Raw genomic sequence first — 27,042 nt, forward strand, 5'->3', positions numbered from 1 at the left:
CTATGTATGTGAAAAGCCAGATTTTAATGCCTGATTTGTATCTACAAGTATTTCTAATTTCTGCAGAAATGTCTCTGTTACAAACAAAGTGCCAAAGCAGGTCATTGCCACTGGCCGGGGGGGGGTTGCCCCAAGGACTTGACTCCCTGTCAGTTGCTTATCTTTTCTGAAATTAAGGTTACAGCTCAACTACCCATCATTCACTCTATTCTTTCATGCTTTACTTGTTCCTAGGTTGGAAATGAGGACGTCTCTTTTGTAGATCAACTGAGATCTTTCCCTCAGACTGGTGCATTTCTTGGGTTGGTTCACTTCACCACACAGGATGTGCAGATTGCACAGTATTCCCTTATCTGCAATTCCTCAAAGACAACACTTCTACTGCTGAAAACTCTGCTGTTCAAAACTTCAGAAAAACTGCAGTAAACTTTCTAGCAATCAGGCCCGTGTGAGGCTGCACCTTAGCAATTGTTACGGAGCTACCCAAGTCCTTCTACAGTCTTGAAAAATACAGGCCAGACAAACTGCCCTGTGAAAGCAGGGGAAGGGGGCTCTGTGAGTGGAGGGGGACAGGGGGGTCTCTGTGAGGGGAGGGGATTGCCCTGTGCCGGGCACAACTTCCCATTCCCAGTCTCCTTCTGCCAGTCAGGGGAAAGGTGGAGAAGTCAGGAATGAAGGAATGAATATCAACCTTGGGAGGAACAAACCCACCACCACATACTATGACTACATGCAGACCTAACAGCATTAGAGAGAATCTGCAACTTCATTTAATCTGTTATGACATCTGCAAACATCTAAAAGATCTTCCTTCCCCCTCAATCCTACATCTACTGAAGTCCTTGACTTCAGATTTGTAAATCTATAAAATGCTTTCTGACATCCAAAATTTTGCATTTTCTACAACATCTGCCTACTGCTGACAGACTTTTTTTCACAGCTAACCTTTTACAGTTTTATCCCCTCCCCTTAGAAGCAAACAATCAGTTCCCAGGAACTCACTACTATCAAGTCCATTTTCAGAGTGAGGAGTTTATCACTTAACACAAACTTTACTTGCAAAACTGTGGTATTCATTTTTTCAGTGCATGATTCCGAGGTTTCATTTGGTCAACAAGGATTTATTCTCTTTGGGACAGGCACAGAGCTGTTAATCCTCAAGTGCCCAAGGCCAGCCACTGTTGACGTTTTTCTTACTGATACACTATCTAAATCCACATGCCTGTTCTGCTTTATAAAGAACAGCAGCTGAAAACTATCACTGACTCACAGAACAAAATATCCTTTTTGCCTTTTACCACCACAGTCAAAAGTTACTGTTTAAAGTGACACTGATTTCGGCTGAGCAGCACCATGGGGTGCCTGAACCAAAAGTACCTGTCTAAAGTTAGGTACCAAAACCTTGCAGAACACTGAGACCAGGATTCTCTAAAGGCAGACCAGTGGCACTGGAACTCCACTACTGTACCAGTGGAAGGCTGTTCTTCCCATGATTTCAACTTCATGTACCATTCACTTGGGCTAGTTTGACATTATTGAGTATTATGTAGATTGTATCATGTTGGCTTCCAAACCAACTAAATGTTGGAAAATATGTTGATGTTATTCCAGATTTATGGCTGCAAAGGTCACACATGAGAAGTTGTATGTGCATGGTGCAGAGCTTAAAATGAGGATGGAGACTGAGGCTGCCTTCTTGCCTCTTCTGAGAGCACCATGTCCTGTGTAGATTCCTCCAAGGAACAACAATTTTGCTCTGTATTGTCTTCCCCTCTGACTACAAAGCCTAGAGATGTCATTGTTTTCATGTCAGTAAAGACATAACCATACTCTATTAAATAAGACATCGACTATGGCCCAGTGGAACATTATTTTATGTCCCCAGACTCAGATTTTGAAACACTGAGATTTGAAACCAAAAGCTCCAAGAGTGAAGACCTTAAGCTGTCAACCTGACCTGGGCAGTAAGGGCCATGCTGCAGGCAGCCATCTCTAAGTGTCTGCACATGACGACTGAAGTGACCAAACAGGTATTCTGATCATGTCAGACACTTTCATCTCCACTGTAATTGCTTATTTGCCCTTGGGCAGTTCATTTGATTACCATTCTCACAAAAATATACCTCTTGATGCAGCCTAACATGTTGGTTCAAGTACTGCTCAAATCCTTCCGAATTTCCTTCCTGTAATCAAAGCATTGAAGTTTTCTGTCTTCACAGAAGGTAAGAGATTCTGGGCTTATAATGGGGAGCAGCACTTTTTGGAGCTGAGATAGGTACTTCTGTGCTTTACCACAGCCTCAACTCTCAGCTGGGTAAACATTTGTGCTGCTAAGTCAGAAATCCCTGGACACCAACACTGGCCACCACTGCCCAACAAAATCCCATTACTTATGGACATCAGCTACTAAGTTACAACTTCCCAGGCTATGTTTTACATAACAAGACAGTTTAACAGCTGATTTTAATTACAAGTTTCTAAAGAAAAATAATAAAGAAAATCTTAGCACCAAAAAGTCATGGGTAAAAACCTGATTGGAATTTGTTCAGTAATGGCACCAGCATTCATTTCTGTCAAAGCACGCATGGGGAGTTGCTGGTGCTGCCACAAAGAGAACTGTCACCTCTGTCACCACGTGCTCAGTCCCCTACCCACAGAGAGATGAACATATTTTTACTCCAGTTGGACAATATGATTCAGGACTGAACCCAGGCTGTGAGACCCAGAAGCCTTGCTATGAATCTTGCAAGATTAATTCAGAGCTGGTTAGACCTCCAAGGTTCTTTTCTAAACTAGAGGCATAGGGAACACAGAGTTAGATGCCTGGTTGCTTAGTTCAACAGGGAGCTCTTACTATGGGTTTAGAAAATATCTTATTCATGTTAGTTGAAAAACTCCCTTCAGAAAAGAGTTAAAAAAAAATCCCATAGTTGCCTTTGTCCCTAATAAAGCCAGTGAAATGAATTTCAAACAGAATTTCTAGAAAGAATTGATTAGGTCCAGAGAAAGTCCAGAGTGGGAGTAATGAGGCCTCAAACTGCAATTCTGCTCTCAAATATGCTCTGAACAAGTCAAACAAATAGAAACTTGAGGGCAGTGTAGAGGTAGGCATATGTGATTTTTTTCCTGGGGTTAGAGAGAAATCGTGGTGGTAGTCAGCTAGTAAGAAGCAGCATGACTGGCTTCTCCACCTACTATTCTCCACAATCTCCAAGCCAGGTGGATGGCAGAGGGTTGTTATCACATGCAGATGATGCAAACGACAGGGCATAATGAAGTAGAGTTCCATTATTTTTATTCTTAAAGTTATTCAGGAACTCATGACGACTGTCTCAAAGTTATGTCAGGTTCAAGTTTGCCATTAAACCCTCCTCTGCCTGGTTGGAAGTATTACTGTGAGGCAGAGGATAATCCAAGCCATCACTCCAAATGTACCCTACAATGGACATAAAACTCATTTTCATGTCTTTGCACCCCCCAGATGCTCAGGAAGTGCTGGCCCCTGCAGTAAGGTGAGATGCAGTGACATCAGCACCAATGCTAAAGCTAAAATGTCATTGGGGCTCGCACAGAAAGAGCCATAAACCAGCAGTGGGTATCACCAGTCTGATGGAAGCCAATATCCATGCTACTAAAAGATTGCTTTCAGGTCAGAGTCCTTGTCCCACTTTTAAGGCCACACTGTACTGGAACTGATCAAAGGAAGCCTTTAGGGAGATTTGATAAGACAGGGAATAAGACAATACTCTTTCATGAGGTGACATATTCTGGTTAGGACAATGTTACTATTTCAAGGACTCATAACATTCAGAAAGTTTAATGAGTGGGGCAGAGGCAGAGTACTTTATGGAGAGGTTTGTCTGTAGGAAAAGCTCTTTGGCAACAATTCCAGGAACAGAGAAATTCCCACCAGCTGCTGTCTCCCTCTCTGATGAGATCCCACAGCTGATCAGTGTGGAGCAAGTAAGTCTAGAGCTTTCTTCTCAAGTGGGTGACATCACAAGGTTAGTTATTTGAAATGGGGCCAGTTCTTCAGTCAAGAACTACTTCAAAACTGAGAAAAAACCCAAAGTACTTGTAGTCTTGGTGCAATTATTCCTTTGATTAACATATAAATGCTGTTCTTCTTAACCAATATTTTCAAGCAAGGTGTTGTTAGCATTAGTATGCTTTCACTTGTAGCACAAGTAATTAGATCATGCATACAGAAACAATAGCTACACAATACACAATAGATTGTATAGCCTGAGACAAATATGCCATTACTGTCATATATTGCTACACTTTACAGTGGAAAATATAAACACAGACCAAGCCTTGAAACTGTAAGCACAAAGTGTTGTATAGCCAGAGATAATATTCCTCTGTATTCCTTTAATACAGACTGATGTCCAGCTTGCTTTCCTGCTTCATTGGTCTGGTATCAATCCTTCCAGGAAATCACAGTATACAGTTCCTATACTAAAATTCCATTCACTGTGGTTGCCCTCTTGCATGTGTTTTTCCTGCAGTATTGTATCATCTATATAATTTCCTGGCTTTTCTGTTTTTTTCTTCTTTGTGGTAGATTCAGTTCTTTTGTGTAGGTAATTTTTTCGTAAATATCTTTAAAACCTTGCCTTGCAATCAGTTTGTCCTACAGGAGAGAACTCAGTAATTTGTTCTATTGACAGAGAAGCCGAGTGCTACATGTTTCCACCCTTCTACAGAACTAGGTGGATGTCTAAGAACTGGGCACACCCCACCTCTTGGCTGCAAACTTGTTAGTTGTCATTGGCACTTACCCACCTCTGGAAAATCCAGGTGTTGTCAGCCTCTACCAAAAGCTCTTTTCCTGCAAACTCTCCGGACACAAATGGTCCAATACAGGTGAGAAAGTATCAGATCAAAACAAGAAATATGCATCTCTTTACTAGCATGGCATGGCACTTGGCAAGAGTTGAAGGCGCATAGTTCTAGTACCAATTCCTTCCAGCAACAACCAGTTGTTATGCAAGCCATGGCCTGGTATTTGAGTCATACTACGAATGGCAAATTGCAACACCTCCGTGGGCGCATGTTAAAAGGCCCGCAGACCACACTAACTTGAGTATTTTAGAATCCTGAACTGGTCAGGCAGCAGGACAATTCCAAGCAACCCTCATTAGTTCATGTGACAGGACTGCAGTTCTCCCAGTTCAGTGCCAATGACTGAGAAAGAAGGCAGGAAGACAAGCTGAAACAACAGAGGCTGCTGGAGGCTTGAACTGCAGTGTGCAGCAAGCAGGGAGGGTGAAGCTCAGATACTACCAGCCCACCTTGCTCCTCAGTATCCACCAGTTCCTCAGCTCTGTACTCAAGATCAAGTTAATGAATTTGTGAAACAAAAATGTAGCTCTGTTAATGGATTACACCAAAAACCTGCAGTTACAGCTGCAGAACTGACACTGCACCAGAGCATCTGCTGGGATCTCTTGCTCAGGCTCCAAAACCTCATGCTTTTTACCTTTGAACTGCTTCAAGTCACCATCATATATTTAGTATGTGTTCCAAGGATTAACTGTGTGTGTATTGACTCTGAAGCTGGTACCTATTAAATTAATCCCTAAAAAATCCCCCTTAGCCCCTGATCACTAACACAGCCTTGCAATGCATTTCTTCATGGCGAACATAACTGGGACTGGAGATGCATCTCAGCTGCTGGTTTTCTGCCTGCTGTGCCCTAAAGCATTTGTGCAGTCACTGGAGTGACATGGTTGGGCACTGCAGGAATACATATGCACTTGGAGAATTAACAAGCAATGCATGTGTTGAATGGAAAGAGACTAATCATAACCACATAAGTGCTGCTAATCTTCCATCCCAGCAGGAATTTCAGTCTTCCTCTATTTCCTCTCTGGGACACGGTCATGTTAGATGAATCCTAGAAATCTGAGCAGATCTGTTAAAAAGATACCTCAGGCCTCTCCTCAGTCTTTATAATCCTGGCCCGCTTTACATGCTAGTAAAGCTGCACTATTTTTGAGGCTATACTGATGCTGCAATAATAGCAAATATGAGACTACATGCACTTCAGCACAACCTGTACCAGTCCCCTGGGAAAATCAGCACAACATCAGGCAGTTGTGATTAAGTCCAGGTGGATAAAGCTACCAGATATAGCCAATCTCTGCTGTAGCTGCAATGCATAGAGAACCTTTGAATAATCTCTTCAAAAGGCACAGCTTAGGGGTATTGATCTGCTTCTGCACAGCTCTAGTTTTCAGGATGGCTGAGAGCAGCCAGAGCATGTGGCTCCAACCAAAATAAGCTGAGAGCTGTTGCTGTGTGATAGTTATGGAAGCCCTATGGAAGGAATAGAGACACATGGAGTTGCCAGCTTGACCCAGGTGCAAAGACCATTAGCCTGGTTTCCATACTATAAGAAGCCAACTAAAGTTTTGATCTAATTGCCTTCCTAATTTTAGCTTTTGGTCTTTCTCCGAATTGGAAAATAGTAAGGAACTGACATGTTTTCCAAATTAAATCAAAGTTCTTCACAGAATCCCAGTTCAAATGTCTTGGGCTTTAAGAACTAAAGGAAGTCTTGCAGAGTCTTGTGATACTTCACATATCTTAGAAGGTTCAGCATGTGCTGCTTTCCAGAGGTGGCAGGAGTCATGGGTAGCCACTCCCTCCTCATGCAGGTCAGGCAAGGCTTTATCAAAGAGTCCCAGTGAGTTCAGCAAAGACCTGCTTCCTGCTAGTCCCAGGGATTAGTATGGAGAGGTGTGTGCTTCCATGGAATGTCAGGTGCACGATGAACTGCAGGCTAAATGGAAGCATCTCTGCATGTCTATGGATAGATCTTGGACAAGCAGAGCCACCTGAAAATGGAAACATCTGTTCCTGCTCACATTTCAGAACGGCACATTCATCACAGTGCCAAAACACAATCCTAAACCGCTGAGCTGCACACTGAGCATGCAGTGGTCCCAGAACATCTGACATCTATAGACTCAGCTTTTGCAGGGTAAGAATTTTGTTAGTTTTGTCTTCGTTTACTGTCACTTCCATTTTACTCAGATCATAAGGCCTCATCATTGTGTTATTAACTCTGACTGCTGAAGCCCTGCAGATATTTGCATTTGTTGAATACCAAGCACAAAACAATAGACAAAATGACATTCCTGACCTGCAGTCTGCATTCACTGCCTTTCCAGTCATTTGCATTCTGGAGTTTTAAGTAGATTATTTTCAGTTTAGTAAAAGATTGTTAAGCTTGGCTGAACAGAAACAGTTTGGGTGATCATAAGAACTCATGTACTTACCCGTGTATATTCACACCAAGATCTTTTCAGATTCATGCATCTGAGGTATTCTGGATAGTAATTTTTCACATATGTCAAGGGTCAAGTGACATACCAAGTGGCCAAAAATCCAGGCTTGTCACACTGACTTTAAGAGAGGGATAAAATCTTGCCCAAGGCATCTGCAATTGCCAGAAAATAATGTTCACTGATGGATGTATAAAACTATAAACCTGGCTACTTAAAATTTTAACCGCCCCCCAACACTTGGAAGCTTCTAAAGCTTTCCTCACACCTTGAATGGAGGCAATTATTACACTTAGAGGGCCAGAAACATTTATTATTTCTTCTGGGCGCTATAGAACTCTAACTATTTGCTCACTCATTGATGGCAAGACAAAGTAAGAGATGATCTATGTTCACCCTGAACAACCTGCCCAGAAGAACCCAAATGGCAGGATGTCCCAACAAACAGCAAGGGAGAATTGAAAAGGGACGCCACAAGCATGTCTGTTCTTTGAGGTAAACAGTTCTACAATAATGGTGTCTTAATGTTTCCAAGAACAGAGTCGTTGCACTTGAAGAGCTCAAGAGAAACTCAGGGAAGAGGTTTGGAACAATAAAAACAAGCAAACAAAGAAACAAATTCATTTTTCAACCAACAAAACCCTTCATTTTTTGGCTTCCTGAAAGAGCTACAATATTTGCATTGCCATTCTGAGACCTTTTCATAGCAACTTTCCATGACAAAAAATGGAAAACCTGTGACAAAACTGACAGTGAGATAAAAGCAAAACAATTATCTCTTGAGAGGAGAACTGGATCTGGATGATCTCAGCAATGGAGAAAGTCAGAGACATAGAGCATTACACACTTGAATGAACTCGCGTTCTCCAGGCTTTTGTCTGCACAGCCCTAAGAGCCACACACCAATGCCAGTAAAAAAATAGGGGATGAGACTCTGGATAAACACCCTGAATAGCAGCACTTTCTTAGGAAAACAATCTAAAGATCTGGCAAATCTATGTTCTAAAATAGGCCAAGTCTAGAACATTCATTGCATTTTATTTTTGCCAAACACTAGAATGTTTTAGATCCCTTAAAGAGTTCAAGGCTTAAGCAAAAGAAATACAACCCTGTTATCTCATGAAGAATAGGGGGTTTTTTACAGTAATGGGCTAAATTTCTCACAGTGTGTGTATAAGACAATGAGCATATTTTGGCTTGCCTTTGCCTATGCACCAAGGCAGTTCTAAGTACTTGCAAGTCCAAGCTTGCACACACCCATCTGTGAGCACTAAGCCTGCTTTGATCATTATTTCTGCTCCTGTCCACTGCACTGGACAGGAGTCCAGTGCAGAAGTCACTTGCCTTGCAGAAGTCACCTGCAAAAATCTCTTTCCAATCAGCAGCAAAAGCAGGGAAGATGGAGGTAAGGGAGAATGCTGCCTCCAAAAACTGCAGTTCAGGCAAGAAATAGAAATGTTTCAAACTGGGAAGATGTCGCTGCATCCCAAGCTTTATGCTGATTGTGTGTGCCCAGCATTAGTAATTGGACTGAAAGCCACCTTGATTGCCTATGATTTAGCAGTAAATCAAGGCAGGACACGAAGCTTTCTTCTGAGTCATTGAGGGTTAGCTACCAGCTGCATTGCCTGCCAGATGCTCCCTTGCCTCACCACAAAACCAATTCTTTCCAACACATTATGATACAGGAAAAAGGTTCCAAGAAAACACCCATGAGCTTGCATAAGGCACCAAATTAGAAGAGCTGGTTTTCTCAGGCTCTCAGCTGTGGACCAAACCTTGCTGGACTATTCACTGACTTACAGAGTATCTCATTCCTCATGTCCTCTCAGTCCTTGCTGCTCAATCATGGGCTCCAAATCACACATATTAAAGCTCAGGTGAGTCACCAACATCGACAAAAACAAGATTAAGCCTGTTGTGTCCCATCTGCTTCATGCTCAGAAAACCAGTTGCACAACTCCAGGACAGTGGAAGCCATAGAGTATCATGGAAAGAAGCCAATTTCCTTTATGCTGTGTTCTCCGTTTGCCATCTTTCTTTCATTGCAAATTAATGTTGACAGTACTTTATGACTTTTTTTCTCGTCTGAGCTATTCTGTTTTTTAGGAAGAGCTCACTCCAACAATCTTTCCCACAAAGAAGTTGACTTGACTTCCTAGGACAATTCGTAGACCAGAAAAGTAGCATGCTGCTTCTTTTCTTCTCAGCACTATGCGTGCTATTAAAATAATAATAATAATACTTACAACTCTTCTACCAACTATTGTGCAACTGAACCACTGTGCAACAGAATATAATGGCTTTCATATATCTGACCTAAGTCGTTCCAGATTAAATGAGTTCTAGATACTTCCATTTCAAACTGGGAAACTGATTTCTGAGTTGCTAATTGATCAAGGTCATACATCCACATAGAGAAACATCTGTGTCCTCTGCCTCATTAAATTAAATTAATTAAATTAAATTAATGATATGACCCCTTCCTCAAGTAAACACATCCATTTGAGCTTTGGACAACCCTTTCCTTGCCCTAAATCTGCTATTTTGTTTGAAATCTTCAAGCAACTGTATCTCCACTTAGACGCTGTCTCCAAGTAAGCAACTCAATACACCTATTTTCTAATGAAGGCAACATTAGAGGAGCACATTTCTAAACTCTGATCATTTTTATGTCAGCAGCCACAGCACAGCTTTTTATATGGCTTTTTATTCTGCTACCAGTAGTTCAAATCACACATGGGATGGATTTGCTTCCATTTTAACTCCATGAAAGCCTTATTTTTAGTAATAGCATTTATGCTCCTACTTCCAGGGATCCCAAGTTTTGTTGGTAATATCCACTTGAACAACAACTAGGAAAACGAGGATTGAAGAACAACCTAAATTTCTGCCCAACCTTTTCTATATGACATAAGCCTACGTGGTACATCTCATCTTTGAGCTGCTGCTGAAGCCCATGCCTTCCATTTCCTGCAAATCAATGGAAGGGATATGAGGATATCAGATATGGTTTCAGGAAACAGGAACTTTCCTATAGGTTCCACTGATAATTAGCATTATCTCAGGAGAATTTGCTTGCTTAGGGAGTCATAAACATCCATGAAAGCAAAGTTTCCATATGAATCCTAACTTTGGTAAACCAAATCTCTGTGGTGCATTTGAATTAATATCTAATTTAATTTTGTGAAGAAAGGATATGTAGAGACTCTGAGCATCTACCAGAGTTTTGAAACAGGAGCAGTAAAGGCAGACTTTTAAATCTTTACTAAGTGGCTGATCATCTCAACTGTCATTTCACTGTTTACTTTTAGGACCCCTGTTTCCAGATGGGGTCAGGACTCATGAAATGTTTAGGATTTTACATATGATGTGCAGCTGTCATCAGAAGCAGTGTCCTACTCCGCTCTTGAGATGTCAGAAATGCAAATATTCCTTCTGAGCTCAAGGGATTCCCAACGGTGTTAGTAAGATCAGAACCTGCTGATAAGTCAGCACCTTCCAGAGCAGGTAAAGGAAGTGAACTGAAGCTGTTCAGTTACTGAAACACTGAATCCCCCACCTTCCCAAACACTTGCTGTACCTTTCCAACAGGAAAGGGTCATCAGCTCCCATGTTAAAAGCAAACAGAAATGGCTTCATTATGTGAAAAACCCCCACACTTTTAACACTGTTTATATGTAGGCAACTCACTTCTGTAACTGGTTTCACATACACACAAGCTTGTTTTACTACTTATTTTCCCAGGGAGCAGCAGAAACATTTAAAATCCAGGATGTTTGAAGAATGGTGTCCTCTCAGACAGGAACTATATGAAACCAGTTTTACCATTCTGTCTTTTCAAAGGTGTGGGGTGTTGTCTGATGTTCTTGTGAGGAGAAGACAGGGAAGGGGATAGATTTATGCATCTGCAGCACGAAATTCCAGAGTTTAGTAGAATATTTCACATGTATTAAATCACCAGAGAAAACTGCTGTTTAAATTCCATTCAAATGAAGAGACTAATCAGTTTAAATTTCTGCTTGGTAGAAAAGGCCAGAAGCAGGCAAACAGACCACTGACAGCATTGGCTGGCAACCTTTCCTCTTAACCTTACCTGGAATTCAGTGAATAGGTGTATTTTTCATTTTTAGTTGTGTTCTAAATTGGGCTTCTTCTCAACTTAAGCCTCCCCCCAAGCCTCCCACACAGAACCACACTCAAGTACAGATGCAGCCCTTTCACCTCCTCCTCCCCAGACAGAGCAATTTGCCTTATGAGTCAGTTTTAGCTACAGAGAAACCATTTGCAACAAGTGATGTGTGAACTCCTTCATGGCAGGCTTGGGAAGGAAGGGAACCTGCTAGAAAGGAGCTTTCCTGGCCAGATGTTTTTATGGTCCCACTTGCATCACCACATTTATTTTGTTTGCCATAAAGTTCGTTTATTTCAAATTAGAAGAACAATACATAAGATGTTCTTGTAAGTATCCTTTAGAGCTAGGAAGCTATGAAGTTTACATGCCACACTTTTGGCAGCAGAGAGACAAAAGCCAGATTATAGAAAGCAGGAATGATACATATATGGAAACTGAGGTACTTTATGGCTTTGGGAAGAATGGAGATGTAGTAAATAAGAAAGAGAAGAAGCAAAATGGGAGACACTAGACCAAGCTTTTAAGTAGAGCAATTATGTGAAAAGCCAGAGCAGAGACAAGCCCTATCATAGCTGTTGCACCTCCCTTCAACATTTCCCCGAGGATAATTGTGCCTCCCTGAATTTCCATAATGGAACAGCAAACACAAAGAATGCAGGGCACTCACATCCTATGACAGTGGAGGCACACATTAAATTGAGAGGTGTGAGGGCTCTGGGAGCATTATTAACCTTCACAAAACAAGTCTACATAATACCAGGAAAATTAATTAAATGAACTAGTAAAACTAGCATCAAACAGGGCTCAGGTGCAAGGTCTGACACACTGTCTTATCCAGGATCAACTCCTTTTAATACGAAAAAAGGATTCAATTCTGGAAACTCATAGTTTGACAGATTCAAAAAATAGTTAGTTCCCCATAGCTCATAACCATGAAAAAAATAATCCACTGCTGCTTTGAGCTTTTGAGCTATACTTACTGTACATATGTGGGAGACAATCCCAGGAAGGGCTGAACACCTTTAGGTTGCATTGTCTTCAAATTAATCATTAAATTCTGTAACACTGTATATGATATTGAGTGTACTGTCATATAATTAAAAATCTATCATAATTCAGTATACATAAGAGACGTGAGTGAACTTATAATTGTGTATTTGGTATTGCAGAGCTTGATGGAATGATTATGCTATAAAATTAGCTTTCCATTGAAGGATGTTCTGAAATTTCAGAAGCTGAAATGGCAACTTTTAAAGTGGGCACCTGCTATGGATCATGTTGAAATAGATTTTTTTTCGGAACATTTTCTTGTGTTGCTCAAATATTGCCATTTAAAGAAGCTCGAATTTTAAGCTTCACAGAGCAGCACAGATGATTAGTTCCAATCCCCACAGAGACAAAGAGCCCTTCTGACTATACCATAAATGAAAGCATGTTCCCCACTGCAACAGAGGCAACTGTCACCTCAACGTGGCACCGTGTCTTCTCAGAAGTACTCTCTTCTGTTTCTCCAGCAGTCTTTCTTACAGCACTTCCTTGGCACTCCTGTGCAGACATACAGGAAGGAAGGAAAAAAAATCAATTTGACCTTTAGGGAACAAGGAGGTATCAGCACTATTGCTTTCAGTCCACCTGCCCATGGGGAAAGAAGCTTTCTCGAGTTAAGTGAAAACTATTCATAGAAAATAGAGCTAAAGGAACATCAGTCTGGTTGCAATATCAGGCTCTCAAATATTAAAAATCACCAAAATTAAGGTGACTTATGTGACATGATGTATTTGAGTGCAGTCTTTAATTATATAACATAAATGGATTTTCACAAGTTCCTTGTTTCACTCACACAGGAGTGGACAAAAGTCGCTCAGGACTTGGTTTATTGTTACAATTGTTCAGGCTACAAAGAAGAGGGAAGAAGCAACTGCTTTAGGCACCAAAATGCTCTATATCCCTCTGTCCATGGAGAACTGAGGGCACACTGGTGGGGAATTGCACAGCCCATGCTCCCCTGCCAGCAGCCAACCATTGCATAGGCTGTGGCTTCATGTGGGTACCACGATGGATTTCCAGGAGGAGAGAGGTTTCTGCTGTTTATAGCTCTGGTAACTCACAGGAACTCAATTCCTCGCTTCTTCTGCATGGCTTGGAGGTTAACTGCTCCTTCTTTTATCTTCTCATCCCTCCACTCTTCCCATGTCCCTATAGTCATCTGTAAATAATGTTCTGTCCTGCTCTCTCCCATGTTTGTCCTGATCATCAGACACAGCCACATAAACCAAAAGGGATCATGTGTATGAAAACATGAAGTTTCCATTGGAAACCTCCAAAGAAGGCAAAAAGCACCACAATGTCTTCAGCTCTGAGAGTTCATACCCCCTCTCAGTTCAATGCAAAATCTTAATTAAAACTTTGGAAATAACAACAAACAGTCAGCTTTAACACGAGTCATATCTTCGGAGGGAGAGGAACTGTCATAACTAATGTTTTGCTATCTTTGTGACAGATGAGTACAGTGGTGGAGTTTCTTGTTCCTAACATGAGATATGAACATACTTAAATAATATTTCAATTGCAAGCATCATCCTAAGCTCCAGCTTCTCTGAAGTCCAATTTATTTCCACAGAAAGAACTGTTGTTAGTGCAGTAGAGACCTCACTGAATTCAGCTGAATTCAGCCTCAACATGAGACGGAGGAGCAAATCTCTCTTCCCAGAGAAAGTAACAGTATATATAAAAGGGAAAGCAAATGAAAGAAACTGCAAAAGGGAAAGTATGAAAAGCAAAAACCACAATTAGACTGAGATTAGTCATTAGGGGGTGGTCAGAGCTGCCACTTGTCTCTGTTTGAAAAACACTGAATCTTTTGTCCTCAGTCTTCAGTGATTATCTGAAACTTGTAACAGTAAAAGCACACACCATGGTCACAGGGAGTGTGGGATATGCTAGCACAGATGGATCCCAAGTCTGATAGCTGGGTAGCTCCTTCTTTTATCACAAGAAAAGGCAAAATAAGTACTTAGAAAAGTGGTTTTGCTCCATTCCCTGTATTCTCCACATACGACTACCCCAGGTAGCAGCTGTCACATTTTCCTACAATAGTTTTTTGTCATAAGCTTTTTATGTCTCACCAAAGCGGCTCCACACCTTTCATAAAGGGAGGAGATGCAGTGCTGAGCTCTCTGTAAAAAGCTGTTGAATTCCTCTGCTCTTGCCACCTTAGGCTGCAGAAAACATGCCACATCTGCAACAAATGGAGCTTAGGGACAAACTGACTGCAAACACATCGTTCAGATGCATTACTGGGCATTTAAAGTTTAGTCTTTTGCTAATTCAAGAACACAGATAACTAATTGTATTGTGTCTAGCTCAGATTCTGTCTGAGGATGGATCTTGTGGGCAACTGGGAAAGAACATAGCCTTTGCTTTTATTGTGTGGGGAGCATTCCCTAAGCATAACGCCATTGGAGATGGCTGAAGGGGATTGCATCTGCTTAGGGAGGAAATTACAACCGTAATAATTAGCATCAAATTAGCTGCTGTCTCATCTCGAGCCAGGCAAGCCCATCACATTCCTTTTCCCAGCTGCCCTCTGGTGGAAGAAGGTTCTGCAGAACAGCTCCAGGCAGGAAAACCTCAGTGCTGTGCACAGGCCAGGTGAGGGCCTCAGGTGGCTTCCACATCCCTGCTTCATTTCACTGGAAAGTGGCTTGTGACTTAAGCCAGGAGGGACCAAATCAGGATGATCAAACCCTGAGCAGATGCTCCCTTCCCAGGGGCAGGAGAACTTTGTGAGGCCAAGCTAGAGTGGTGCTACCAGAGGTGCTGGGCTCCTGGAGAAACTGCTGGGGCTGAGACCTGGACCAGTTTTGGTGCCTGTGGCTTTGCAGCAGCAGGAGTAGAGGCTTGGGCCAGAGTTTTATCTAGGGAATGACATTTGTGTCTGTCAAAATTATCCCACATCCAGTCTTCCTCCTGCTTAGCCAAGTCACAGGCTGTTGGAAGAATATAGTGTCTTTTACCTTAGATATACCTTTTATCTTAGAAATTGGGGGTTACATTGTACATGTTTATTTGGGGGACATAAGAACTGCCAGAATAAAGAAGCAGGAGAGTGGTTAGTTTTGGAGAGGAAAGGCCTGGTTTCCACTGGTGTCATCAGTCACTAGCAGTGCCACAGTTCCTATCCTGTGTCCTCACGGTGCCCTGTCCCCCTGCACCACCACAAAGCCCTGAACAGTGCTGGGAACTGGTGTCCTGTACCCACTTACACAACTGTACTAAAAAGACAAACGTAGCACTGCATGTCCTCCCTTTCTGAATGGTATGGAGCCACTTCAGCATCGAGACATAGAAAGCCTACTGTGAAGAAGTATTGAGGATCACCAGTAAAAAAGTAACACATCCCCATGTACACAGTCCTGTTCAACCAGACAGTGGGAGCCACATGAAGCCAAGAGGTCAGACAGGGCTTGGGGAGTGGGAGAGATGTGGGCTGCAGTACCCTCTGTATTCTTGGCCACTCTTCAGTCACTTCCCACCACACACATTAATGTGCATGATTAGTGCTCTTGCAGCCTTTGAATGCAGATAATGAGTTCAAAACCCTGCATTAGAATATCATCTCTTCCATGAGTCCCTCAATCACACACACACACACCCCCTTGAGTTACCTGACTGCCTTTCCTGCACAGACAGAGCTAATAACACTCACCCAGAACTGCTTTCCCTTGGCAGGAACCACTTGTGTCACACATGTCCTGGATCAGTAGGGACACTCTCTGCACTTGGCCTAATTAGCTGTAACAGAGGAGGAGACAAAATCCAATCCATGTGTTTGGGTCCTCCTCTTAGTGGAGCATGACCAGTTCCACACTGACCTGCTGACCCCCCACCCAACAGCACTGGTCCTGAACAGCCTCTGGATCTTTAACAATTCCCTGGGTGCTTCCACACTCCCCTCCCCAAACACATGAAGTCTGGCTGGGGCTGTGGGTAGGGCTTTGTTTTCCTGCCCAGATGGTTTACAGGGCTGCCTTTCTTTGCTCCCTTGCATTTGCACGCACTGGGCATCCCTGGGTGTGCGAGTGGCGTGGGAGTTTCAATGAGAGAGATTTATTGTAGAGATAAAAAGAATCCTGTTTGACATCACAGATTTGATGATGATTTTCAGCAGCATTTCTTCATGATTTCAGTTGTACTGGAACACTTTTCATAGAGAATGGATTTCCATTCCATTACTTTCATAAAGGATTTCAATAAATCTCTTGAAAATTAAAACACATATGGAAGTGTTATCAGTGAACAAGTAAATCCTATATTTGTCTACCATGCCTTCTACCTGACTAGGGGTGGCATGAGGATGTTCAGATTTTGTCAGGTAGCTTTACAACTACACTATGAAATGATAAAGGCACTTAATGGTTTCTTTATTTCGGTTTTTCATGCTGGCATTATATGGAAGTTTCATGTAAGCTGTGCCTACGCATTGACACAACATTGTTCAAATGCACACATGTAATTCTGTAACATATCAACAGAATTCCCAGATACATGAAGCCTTTAGACCACAAACGTGGCAAGAGCACTGAGAAAGGAAAGCATATTTTTCACCAGCATATGTTTTCAGCAGAATCAAGGGCCATGACTCAGTTTCCCTTCAGTCCTCTGGAACACAAAAGACCCTGGTTTGCAAGCTGAGCAATAAAACAGACTCAAGTTGCCACTTCCCATCAGACTGTTAAAGGGGACACAGGTTTACCAAACAGCTAATCCTTGATAATGAAAGGTTTCCAACAAAGCTGCCTTTCCAGGGAGTCTGGGCACTTTCACATTAGCAAGAAGTGAATACACAAAGTGGTTCAGGAAATGTGCCAAACAGTAGCTCATGCATTGAAACACAAAGACCTGCAGTCTTCAGGGAGCTAAAGAAAGAATACAGTAGTGTTTTGAGTTGTTTCTTGTCACCATAATTACTTTCTTCTTCACTTTATTTCATATTATTTAATGAATAGTCTTCAAACTATAGAATATATATACACCTGTCCCTTAAATTTCATTTGCAAATACAAATCAGTCTCTGCAGTGCCATATCCCACTCTCCATGTGAGCCAGGTTTCCTCTCTTTGCTGTGGGCCTCTTCTGGACATGTGCCACTGTTCTTACCATCAGTCCTATGCAACTGTAACACCATTGACAGCCACCCCTTCATTTCCTCAGGGTTTTGTTTTAGTTTGGTATTTAACAAGCCAACAATTGGATCTTTTCCTTCAGGGGTCTATTTTAAGAAGGCTTTGTTTAATCAAATGCAATTAGGCATTTAAGATCCAAGATAAGTATTTTTCCTTTAGAATAGTAAAGGCAATGCATATTATTTGGATTTAGATAAAGAATGTCAGGATTAACACAAAAACATTAAATATAAGGTTATGGAAACAGCTTTTCTTTTTGACAGAAGGACACAGCAAAACAAATTCAGGATGGCTGAAGAACCAGTTCAGAAGGACAGAGAAGCTGTAGGGTGGACAGGTTTGGGTATGGAAGTACAAGGTGTATATAACCCTGAGCACAGTGGAGCCCTGGAAGGGACTGTGTCACCTTTGTTCACCTTCCCTGCAAGTGGTGAGGGGAGCAGGAGGACAGCACAGCTGGTGTGTGCTGTACCTTCCCATAAAAGATAGCAACACACTTCAGCGTGCAGAAAGCAGTTCTGACCACTCCTGACTTACCCGTATCTATCCTTTTATTTTTTCTCTCCAAGGGAATATGAAGTATTGTGAATTCACTGGGAGCACCTGTGCCTCAGTTTTGTGTACATGATGGGGCAGCGAAAGGGAGCTTGTTGGGAAAAAGATAAGTGGTGTAACTCAGCACTGAAAACCCTCAAGACAGAACCAGGCTGACACCTGACGGTTCAAGTCTGAGGACGGGTACACTACTGCTCAGGCTGGTTTGTTCATGGGCTACTCTCCTTCCTATGGCAGTCACTTTGAAGAAGGAGCTTTTATGTCGACACTCTAATGCTGTTTCTAATCACTTTACATTCCAGCAGAATTAGCCAGATCACAAGTTCAGCTCCGAAGGTCCCCCGACCGTGCTGCCGAAGGGGTTCCCTCCGCCTGGATGCCGACAGCCAGCAGAGGGCAAGCTGCCCCCGCTCAATTTCCTTCAAAAACAACTGAAGAAATACATTTTTGGACTGAGCTGGGGCTGGGGGGAAGGCAGTAACCCGCCAGAGTTGGAAAAGAAAGATGAACCACGCATCAAGTGCCCCTCCAAATCAGGCTCCTGGAATAACCCTATTTCAACCCACATAGTCCATTAGCTTTCTAAGACAACATTCTTGTGAAATAAAGGTTGCAAACCTTCTCATTTTTTATTTCCTTCTCATTTTTTATTTCCTAAACTAAGTCACTAAGTCTTGCAGTGAATGGGTGCCAATGAGATTTACTTGAAGCTGTAAGTACTGAAAGTCTGCAATCTCTGCAGGATGCACAAGAGGTTTTTGTGCTGAGTGATCAACCGTAACATGGTGCTGGTGAGGATGTGAGGCTTTGCCAGGAAGCACAGCTACTTTGCCAAGAAAGCTCCAGCTTGTGGGGCAGGTCACTTAGGTGACAGTCTGCTTTTGTAGCAGTTCGTTGACCTCTGGGCTGAACAGGACCCATCACCTTGCTGGACATTTCCTACTGTCCTGGCACAGCCTGAGCTTGCTGCTCACTCCCCACATTGAGAAGGGACTGCCCTGTCTGGGCAACAGAGAACAGCCAGGACAGTGCACTCAGTGGCATCCAACCTGCTGCTTTGGAGATGCTTACCCTGAGCACTGTTTCCTACTATGTCCATCAGTGAGAGGGTCAACCTTACCAGCAACCACAGAGGCATGTCTGCTTCCTCTCCAGGCTATCCATCTTTTTCCCAGAGCCTTATCAACTCCTCAGGTGAGCCTCACAACCCTTTCTTTGTGAGCTTGAGACTCATGTTGAAAACACTTTTCAACTCCACATCCCCATATCCCTTCATTCCCATCCATGAGGGCACAGTAGCATTTGCAAACAAAGAGCTGTCATGTCTCCATGGCAGAGATGTACAAAATTGCATTAGTGCTTTGACAGAGGATAAATTGGGTAGCTCAGCCTGGTTGAGAGCAACGCATATTCCAACAAAGATGAGTATACCCTTGCCTTAAAAGTACAAGGCAAATAAGTGAAACTTGGGTCTCAATTCTTGTCTACTTGTGGACAAGATCACTCTGAAGATGTAAGGACTATGTCTGAGCAAAGAACGTAAAATAAGGCTTACCATCAGAGCGGTGCGATTTCTACAGCCCTTAAAGCTATCTGAAGTTGAACATTTGCCATATTGGAGTCCTCTCTTCTTTGTTTATTTGTTACAGTAAACTAATTGAACCAAAGAAGTTATATCATTTTCTCGCTTGGACTAAATGAATAGATAATCTTCATTTGCATTTGGCAGGCTAACACAGACCATTCACCAGTTTTGACAGATATTGTATATAATGGTCTCGGTTTTTTTCAGCTCCACTGTCTAAATATTGAAAGAGTCTTTACACATTACACTCTGTTACTGAAAGACAAAAGCTAAACTGTAACTGAGGTTTCACATCTATGCAGCATCTCTGTGTTCTGCTAAACAATAGTTCATTCCACAAGAGGCAGAACTGATGAAGCCTGGCTTCCTATGGACCTTTGTCCCCTAATATACCCTTTCTCACTGGATTCACTGTTCCCACCCATAAATGCTGACTGGCCAGTTGGGGCTTGTTCCCTCAGTAAGAGCACCTTGTTTACTTAACTGCCAGTTCTTATGAAACTTGAAGGAAGCTTTGATACTTCTAACTCTCTTTTATATTTGGTTAAAAACTCTAAGCAGTTTCAAAAGGTACATGCAGGGGGACAGACAGACAGACATAGACCTCTCAACTGCCTCATTTCTGTAGGAATTAAACTAAAAACTTACTAAAAAGTGATTCTTCAAGTTCTTCAGGACTGCAAAAGATCGTCATTCACCATTTCAGAAGTCAGAGTGTTAACTCTGATACTGGGTACAGCTGCATTCTCCCATTGCCCACTTTGGGATAGTGAGGACTCCCAGTAACCCATTCCTTTCACAGCTATGATGGCAGCAGAAGTTAAGTTTCCATGGATTGGTAGGCTTGTAAGGACAGAAACACACACCCTCCAGGACACAGGTTTTGATAAAAAGTATTCCAACCCCACACAGTAAACAAAAAAACTATGAAACTCTGCACTCTCAAGCACTTTCAACGAGTGTCGAGCAATGACTGGGAAGTTTGACAGAGCAGAAAGTGGTGTACAGCCATCTGTAAAGTGTGTGTGCTGTGCTTAGTATGGGAGTTAGAAAGGCTGGGCAGTGGCCATTTTAAGTACATAATACCTTAAATGAAGAATGGGAAGGGGAAATCACAGGATTCTTAGGGATTCTCTTTGTCAAATGACTGAAGGAGTTAACTTTATACACCTTCATGTGTTTTCTGCAATGTCTACTGCACTACCACATTCTGAATTTCTTTGTTACACAGATGTGCTGCAGACACTGGCGTGGAATGAATAAACATCCCGAAGGTATAAAAAGTATGAGCATGGTCACCAGGTACAGTCTTATTGCAGCAGAACCTTCCAGGTCAGTGTTGCAATGTGGTGACAGCAATTGTTGTAACAAAATGGCTCAACAATGACATAGATCAAGGACTTCTGAATTACTTCCTATCCTTCAAAATGTTTTCATCTGGACAGTGATATTAAGCCCGGTTTCCTGATATATCTCATGCTGTACACTATGCCAGAAGGGTTTAATGGACTGTAAATCTATGTCTGGAAAGCAGATTCCCCATTCTCTCTGCAACATAAGATAGTAGCTGCAGTACTCTTGCTACAAACAAGTAAATATCATATGAAATGTCTGCCTTAGCAATTCATCCTCCAAGGCCCAGGTTTTCTTTATTATAATTTGAAGTACCTCATATATTTTTACATGCTGTGTACAGTATAAAGTCTCAGAAAAAAGTTTCTCTGGGAAAACGTGGTGAAAATAATAGTTTCATAGCTCCATATATTTGACTTTAAAAGCAATATATCCTGCAGAATAAGCATCTTAATTATGATCCTGAATCTGCACTAAGAGACCCCAAGTGGGAATTAAGAGTGGGTATGAAATTTCACCTAACCAAAAAATTTCCTGAATTTCATTCCTCACTGTCTCCACTTCCCTGAATGCAAACCCTAGGCCAATTTTAGTCTTATCTTAAAGGGAAACTGAAGCTAATAATCTTGAGTCACTGAGGCAACAGGTAGAAATCATAGGATACACACACAGTGCAGTCATACTGCCCAGCAACCTGGTTTGCAATGGACTCTGCTATCTAAATCCAAAGCCAGTAGACAAATTCTGATTTGAAATCATACTGGATTGGGTAAAACACCTGATGGGACCACAACTTCCCCAGAGATCTTTCACTTTGTCATCCGAAAGAAGACAGGAACTGAGTTCAAGCAACAAGAAATAAGAGTTTTGGCTTCCAGGTTAGCACAGCATTGAGGGGATGAGGGATCTTTAAGCCATGCATTTTACACTCACTGAGGGACACTGAGATGGAAAGATGAACAAGCTGCACTCTGTACTCAGTCTTTAGAGAGTGAGAAAACCACCACCAGAAGCAGGCACTACCACGAAGGAAGTATCTTTCCAAGCATCCCAGTGCTCTTTACATAGTGCCTGGCACAGCCACAAACAGAGGGGTCAACACTGATGTAAGATGGGGAGACTGAAATCGTGGCACTTCACTCCCACGCTGAACCCGGAGGAGCTCCTGGGCCAGGGTCACCCACAACAGGAGCTCCTGTTTGCATACCCTGCAATGAGGGGGAACAGGTCACAAATGCCTGAAGGAAGCCAGGGCAGCAACATGTGAAGGAAGTAAGCTCTATGCTCCCCTGACTGGCCATGGGCCCAGGGGTTTACAAGCCATGTTCTATAGAAAGTGAGGCTGTGCACCAGGCAGGCAAAGAGGACACGGCATAGAAACAGTGACAACAAAACAAGAGGCCGCAGCGATGCAAGCTCGGATGTCATGCTGTAAACAGGGGCTTACTGTTAACACATCTGCCTTTATCTACTACTACGAATGGATGCCAAGGAAAAGCCTGGGTCTGAGTCAATCCAAACTGAAAATACCTATAGGAAATAATATTCTGGACTGCTTTCAATCTTCGGGATTCGTTCATTCCTAAAATAAAGGATAGACAATATATGAGTGTTAGATTATCTGCATTCAGCTCTTTGCTCCGCCTCAGACTTTCTGAATGACCTTGAGCAAATAATTCACTGCATCTACGCCTCACCCTCCTTTGGCTACATCACAAAAAGATACTGGAAGACTGAATGCATGGAGAAGGCACTCAGACACCATGGTGATAAGTTCCATGCAAAAAAAAGTTTTATACAAAAAAGTACAGGCATATTTAAAGGAAAAGATAATGCTGTCCTGACTCGCTATAAACTGCATGCTCTCTTGAAAGGTCACCTCCTCCAAGCTGTTTCGTTTTTTTCTCTTTACCAAAAAAAATTGCAAAGTAACAAATGTTTCTTTTCATCATTCCCTTTTCCTTCTTTGCAAAGGACATAGTCATCTTCTAAGTGCTGCTTTACACTGAAAGTTGAAACAAGTTATCAGAAAGCTAATGATGAATTTATTATATACCGATGTGTTACAACGCCATGTTGAAATTCAGTTTGACCAGTGACACAAACTCATTCTCCTGACTGCAGATCAAGTATCTGAGCAGAATAACCTTTGCAGGCAACAATTCCACCTGTCGTATACCAAGAAACACATACCACCACCAGTGTAGTCTTTCTACAAGAGCCTTTGGAGAACCAGAATGAAAGCAAGTTCTAACTGCAGGCAAATGAATACAGATTCTATCTTTGCTTTCAGAGCTTGCACTGACAGGAAGTAGAGAATAACCAACATTGCACTTCCTCAGGTCAGAAGAAAATACTTGGCACAACTCCAAGATGGAAGGCAAGAGAGATCTGTAGCACCTTTGTAACCACAATTCAGGCTACAAACACACAAGGTAGATTACTCAGTGGGCCATTTTACTGGTATTTAATCAGTGTCTGATAATGCAGGGCAAGAGCTCACCTCTATCCAGTAAAGATATATTTCATTTATAAAGGGAAATGCTGACATTTGCACAAACAGTTCCCACAGTCTGCTGCCTTTGAGCAAGGATTACTGAAAATACTTTCTGACCAGTCCTTTTAAAGGTAAGTACACAACAGTGTAAGAGTATGTACAGTGTAACAGGATGTAACATATGTACACCATGTACCTGCTACGAAAGTCTGCATGGTCTTCCATTCAGTTCTGGATGCTGGAGTTTTATTACTTCCAGATTGTAATATATTAAGGTTTTCTATGGAGTCCTGTAATAAAAGAAGGTCCATATGGGTTCAGTGGCTGTAGGTATCTCCAATATGAAAAGACTCACTGATTCAACCCCACACCACAACAGTCTGAGAAGTCTGCAGCAACTGACCTACAGCTGCTTTGAGAATCTGCTTAGCCCAAAATATCAGTCGTGACTTTATATCTGTGTTCCTTAAGGGAGGGATTTTTAAAAAATTCAGGAATAACATTGTCACAAAAGTTTTCTTGATCTTTCAAAATTTTATTCTACACTCATGACTTCCAAAGGATACCTCATTTACTACACTGCAAATATGAACTGTGCTCTGCCCCTACCACTTGTGGAGGTCAGTCCTACAGTTATTTCATCTGCATGACCACACTGACATGGGATTTTACAAAAAGTCTTTGCACAGTTCATCTCAGTGTTCTCCTTCCATGTTTGCTGCCAAGACAGAAACACATACTTTTTCTCCACAAAAAAACATGCTTGAAACAAATGCAGGATTCTCAAGTTCAACATAATAATAATACACACTTGGACACCATTATGAGATCTTTCTTTTCTATCATGTTAACTGTCCCTGTGCAGCTAGTAGGCATAATCAGCCTAATGAAAAATCCAGAAGGAAAAATGTGAGTGCACTCTGTGATTAAATTTTATTGGCTTCAGGGGCATTTCACATCTCTTTGAAGTGTTTCAAAAAGATGTCACTGCTCTTTAATCCACTGGCTGTCACTGCAGCCCCAAGAGGATTCTGCTTCTCTCAGAACTCACTACATCCCAAAGCACAAGTGGAAAGGAGATACAGAGGACAGATACTTGTGCTACATCAGAAAAATTTGCTGGTGATTGGAGTGAGCAGTGTAGTCCCAATACACTGACTTAGGTCCATCAGCAGCTATAGCTAGAAACACATTAAATTCACTATTTCCCTCTAAGACTGCAGTGATTGCTACAGGGTAATGTAAATATAAATGGGACAGGAAGGTTCTGCCTAATAGAAGAATAGGAACAGCAGCTCTCTGTTAAGATTTCCTTTGTAATACACCAATAATATCCTCTGACTGAGGCATAAGACTAGTCCTCACTTCATCCTTTAAGTACATCTCAAGTGTGTTAAAGACAGCTGGAAGACAAACTGGGTGTAAATGACATTGGGCTCAAGCTTATTACAAAATTGGATCTGGGGGATCCTCTCCCTTCAGTAGCAACACAGCTTCTTTTCAGACAGTAGCAAAACCACTAATGCCAGTGGGCTGACAACTGACACCGAAAGGAAGTACTTCCTGACAAAGAGGATGGCATGTGGAGTCACTCTTCTGTTATGCCAGGGACAGCTCCTCTCTGTCAGCTGAGGAACCGTCTCCATTGTCCACTTTAACTCCCGACTTACACTTTAAACAAACTTTCTCTGGCAGTCAGACAGATCCATTGTGTCACATGCCTTGATCAGGAAGACAGGGAGCTGACAGGAAATCCCCTTGGCTAAACAAAGCCCAGTTAATGCCAGCTTGCCATTTTTGACATCCCTGTCATTGTCTCTCTGGTATGTGTTAGTAACTGGACAGGATCAAATTGCTGGCAATGGTCACAGAGCTGGCTGCTGGAATAGCCCTTGGAGACATGGGTTCAGTCATCAGTACCTGACAAATCATGGACCAGTGTGAGATGCACCAATGCAAGGTGTCAACCAGGTATGGTCTGGGTATTGTTCCAGCGACAGTGAATACTGCCTTGCACTACAGGAGCATTAGTGCATTCCCTGCCTTTCCATTCTCTGGTAACACAGCACTTTGTATAAAATCAGAAGCAGACAGCAGGTCTGCTCTCCATGCACCAACAGCTCCTCCCTCAGTGCTAAGGGCAGGAGAAGGATGCTCACCTTCATTGAGTTAGTAACTTCTGCTGTGCTTTTACTTGCATTGTCGACTCTACTCCCATTCAGACAGAAGCCTGTAGCTTGGATTCACTGGTGCCTTAAATCCAAGCTGAGAAGACATAACTAGGATAAAGCTTGAGAGTTATTGACTTTCAGTCTGCTTATTGCAAACAGAAAGCTGGACACTGAATTACTATCCATCAAGTGCAAGCTCAATTCTTCTGCTAATGTAGATGGTCACAACACAGTGCAGTTTCTGCTCTTTGGGGAGGGCGCTGACCTGAACTGGGTAGTGTCATGGAGATAGGAATACAATTATTCTGTGCCAAATGCCTTTCTTTTATCCATCTGTCTCTAAGCTCCACCTGCGTGCTCCCCTCCTCTGAGACCTCTGACCTTGCCTTTTCGACCCATAATCTCTGCTGTGACTGTTAATGTCATATTTACAACCAAAGTAACCAGATCAAATTAACCAAACAATTGGTTCAGTAACTCTTCTGTATGAGTCTATATATCTGGCACCTATTCTATTACTCCTAATAAATTCAACTGTTTAACTTGCATATTTATCTCACAGTTCTCTACTGCTGTATTGATGACTGCATACACCCTTAAGTGGAAAACTCACATTTAAAAGGAGAGACTCTGTTATGATTTTTGCCAAACTCTCTTCAGGGTAGTGGGCAGGCATTGTGCCACACAAACCTCTCTGGCCTCCTCTCTTGTGTTAGAGGAGCTGGGTATGTTCTGAGCAGAGCTCACCAGCAAACAGGGGTTTGTGCCATGTTTTCACTTCTCCATGAGCCTAGCCCTGTTCATTTGTTTGTGAATAGCATGGAATATGAAATCATGGCTCTCTACTTCTGTGCAGGAGGTCAGAAAGGTCAGCTACAATTGTGCAAAGGATGTGGGTTTTTTCCTTTGGTCACAGGAGACCAAGGCTCAGCGTAAGTAATGCAACCTGTCTGAGTAAAATACAACAAACACTTCAAGTGCCACAGCTTGCAACCATTAAAAATATTCCAGAAATTAAAAGTGCAAACCTGGTATAAACAAAAATATGACAGTGAGGAAATCGCTTTCTTTCCAGAGTGTTTTGACAAACTATTCAGAGGCTGAAAGTGAACCTCATTTCCACCCCAGAACTCTTGTCCTCTTGAGAGCCTGGGATGGGGGTAGAGGGGTAAAGGGAAGACTGAAAAGTTACTTCCACACAGTGGAAGTAACCTTCCAGAGATAATCAGTGGCTTCATAATGAGCAGCCGACTCTACTGAATATTG

General features: G+C 42.2%; 1 protein-coding gene across 1 annotated transcript in view; it reads right to left on the reverse strand.

Annotated features, from left to right (window-relative positions):
- Positions 1-27,042, reverse strand: part of ARHGEF4 (Rho guanine nucleotide exchange factor 4) — a 223,791-nt gene that overhangs the window by 181,090 nt on the left and 15,659 nt on the right. The window contains exon 3 of the mRNA XM_032697385.1: positions 12,895-12,975. Coding sequence (XP_032553276.1) covers positions 12,895-12,975 — 81 coding nt within the window. The remainder of the gene's footprint in view (positions 1-12,894; positions 12,976-27,042) is intronic.

Source organism: Chiroxiphia lanceolata, chromosome 10 (genome assembly GCF_009829145.1).
Source record: "Chiroxiphia lanceolata isolate bChiLan1 chromosome 10, bChiLan1.pri, whole genome shotgun sequence".
NCBI classification, from domain to species: Eukaryota; Metazoa; Chordata; class Aves; order Passeriformes; family Pipridae; genus Chiroxiphia; species Chiroxiphia lanceolata.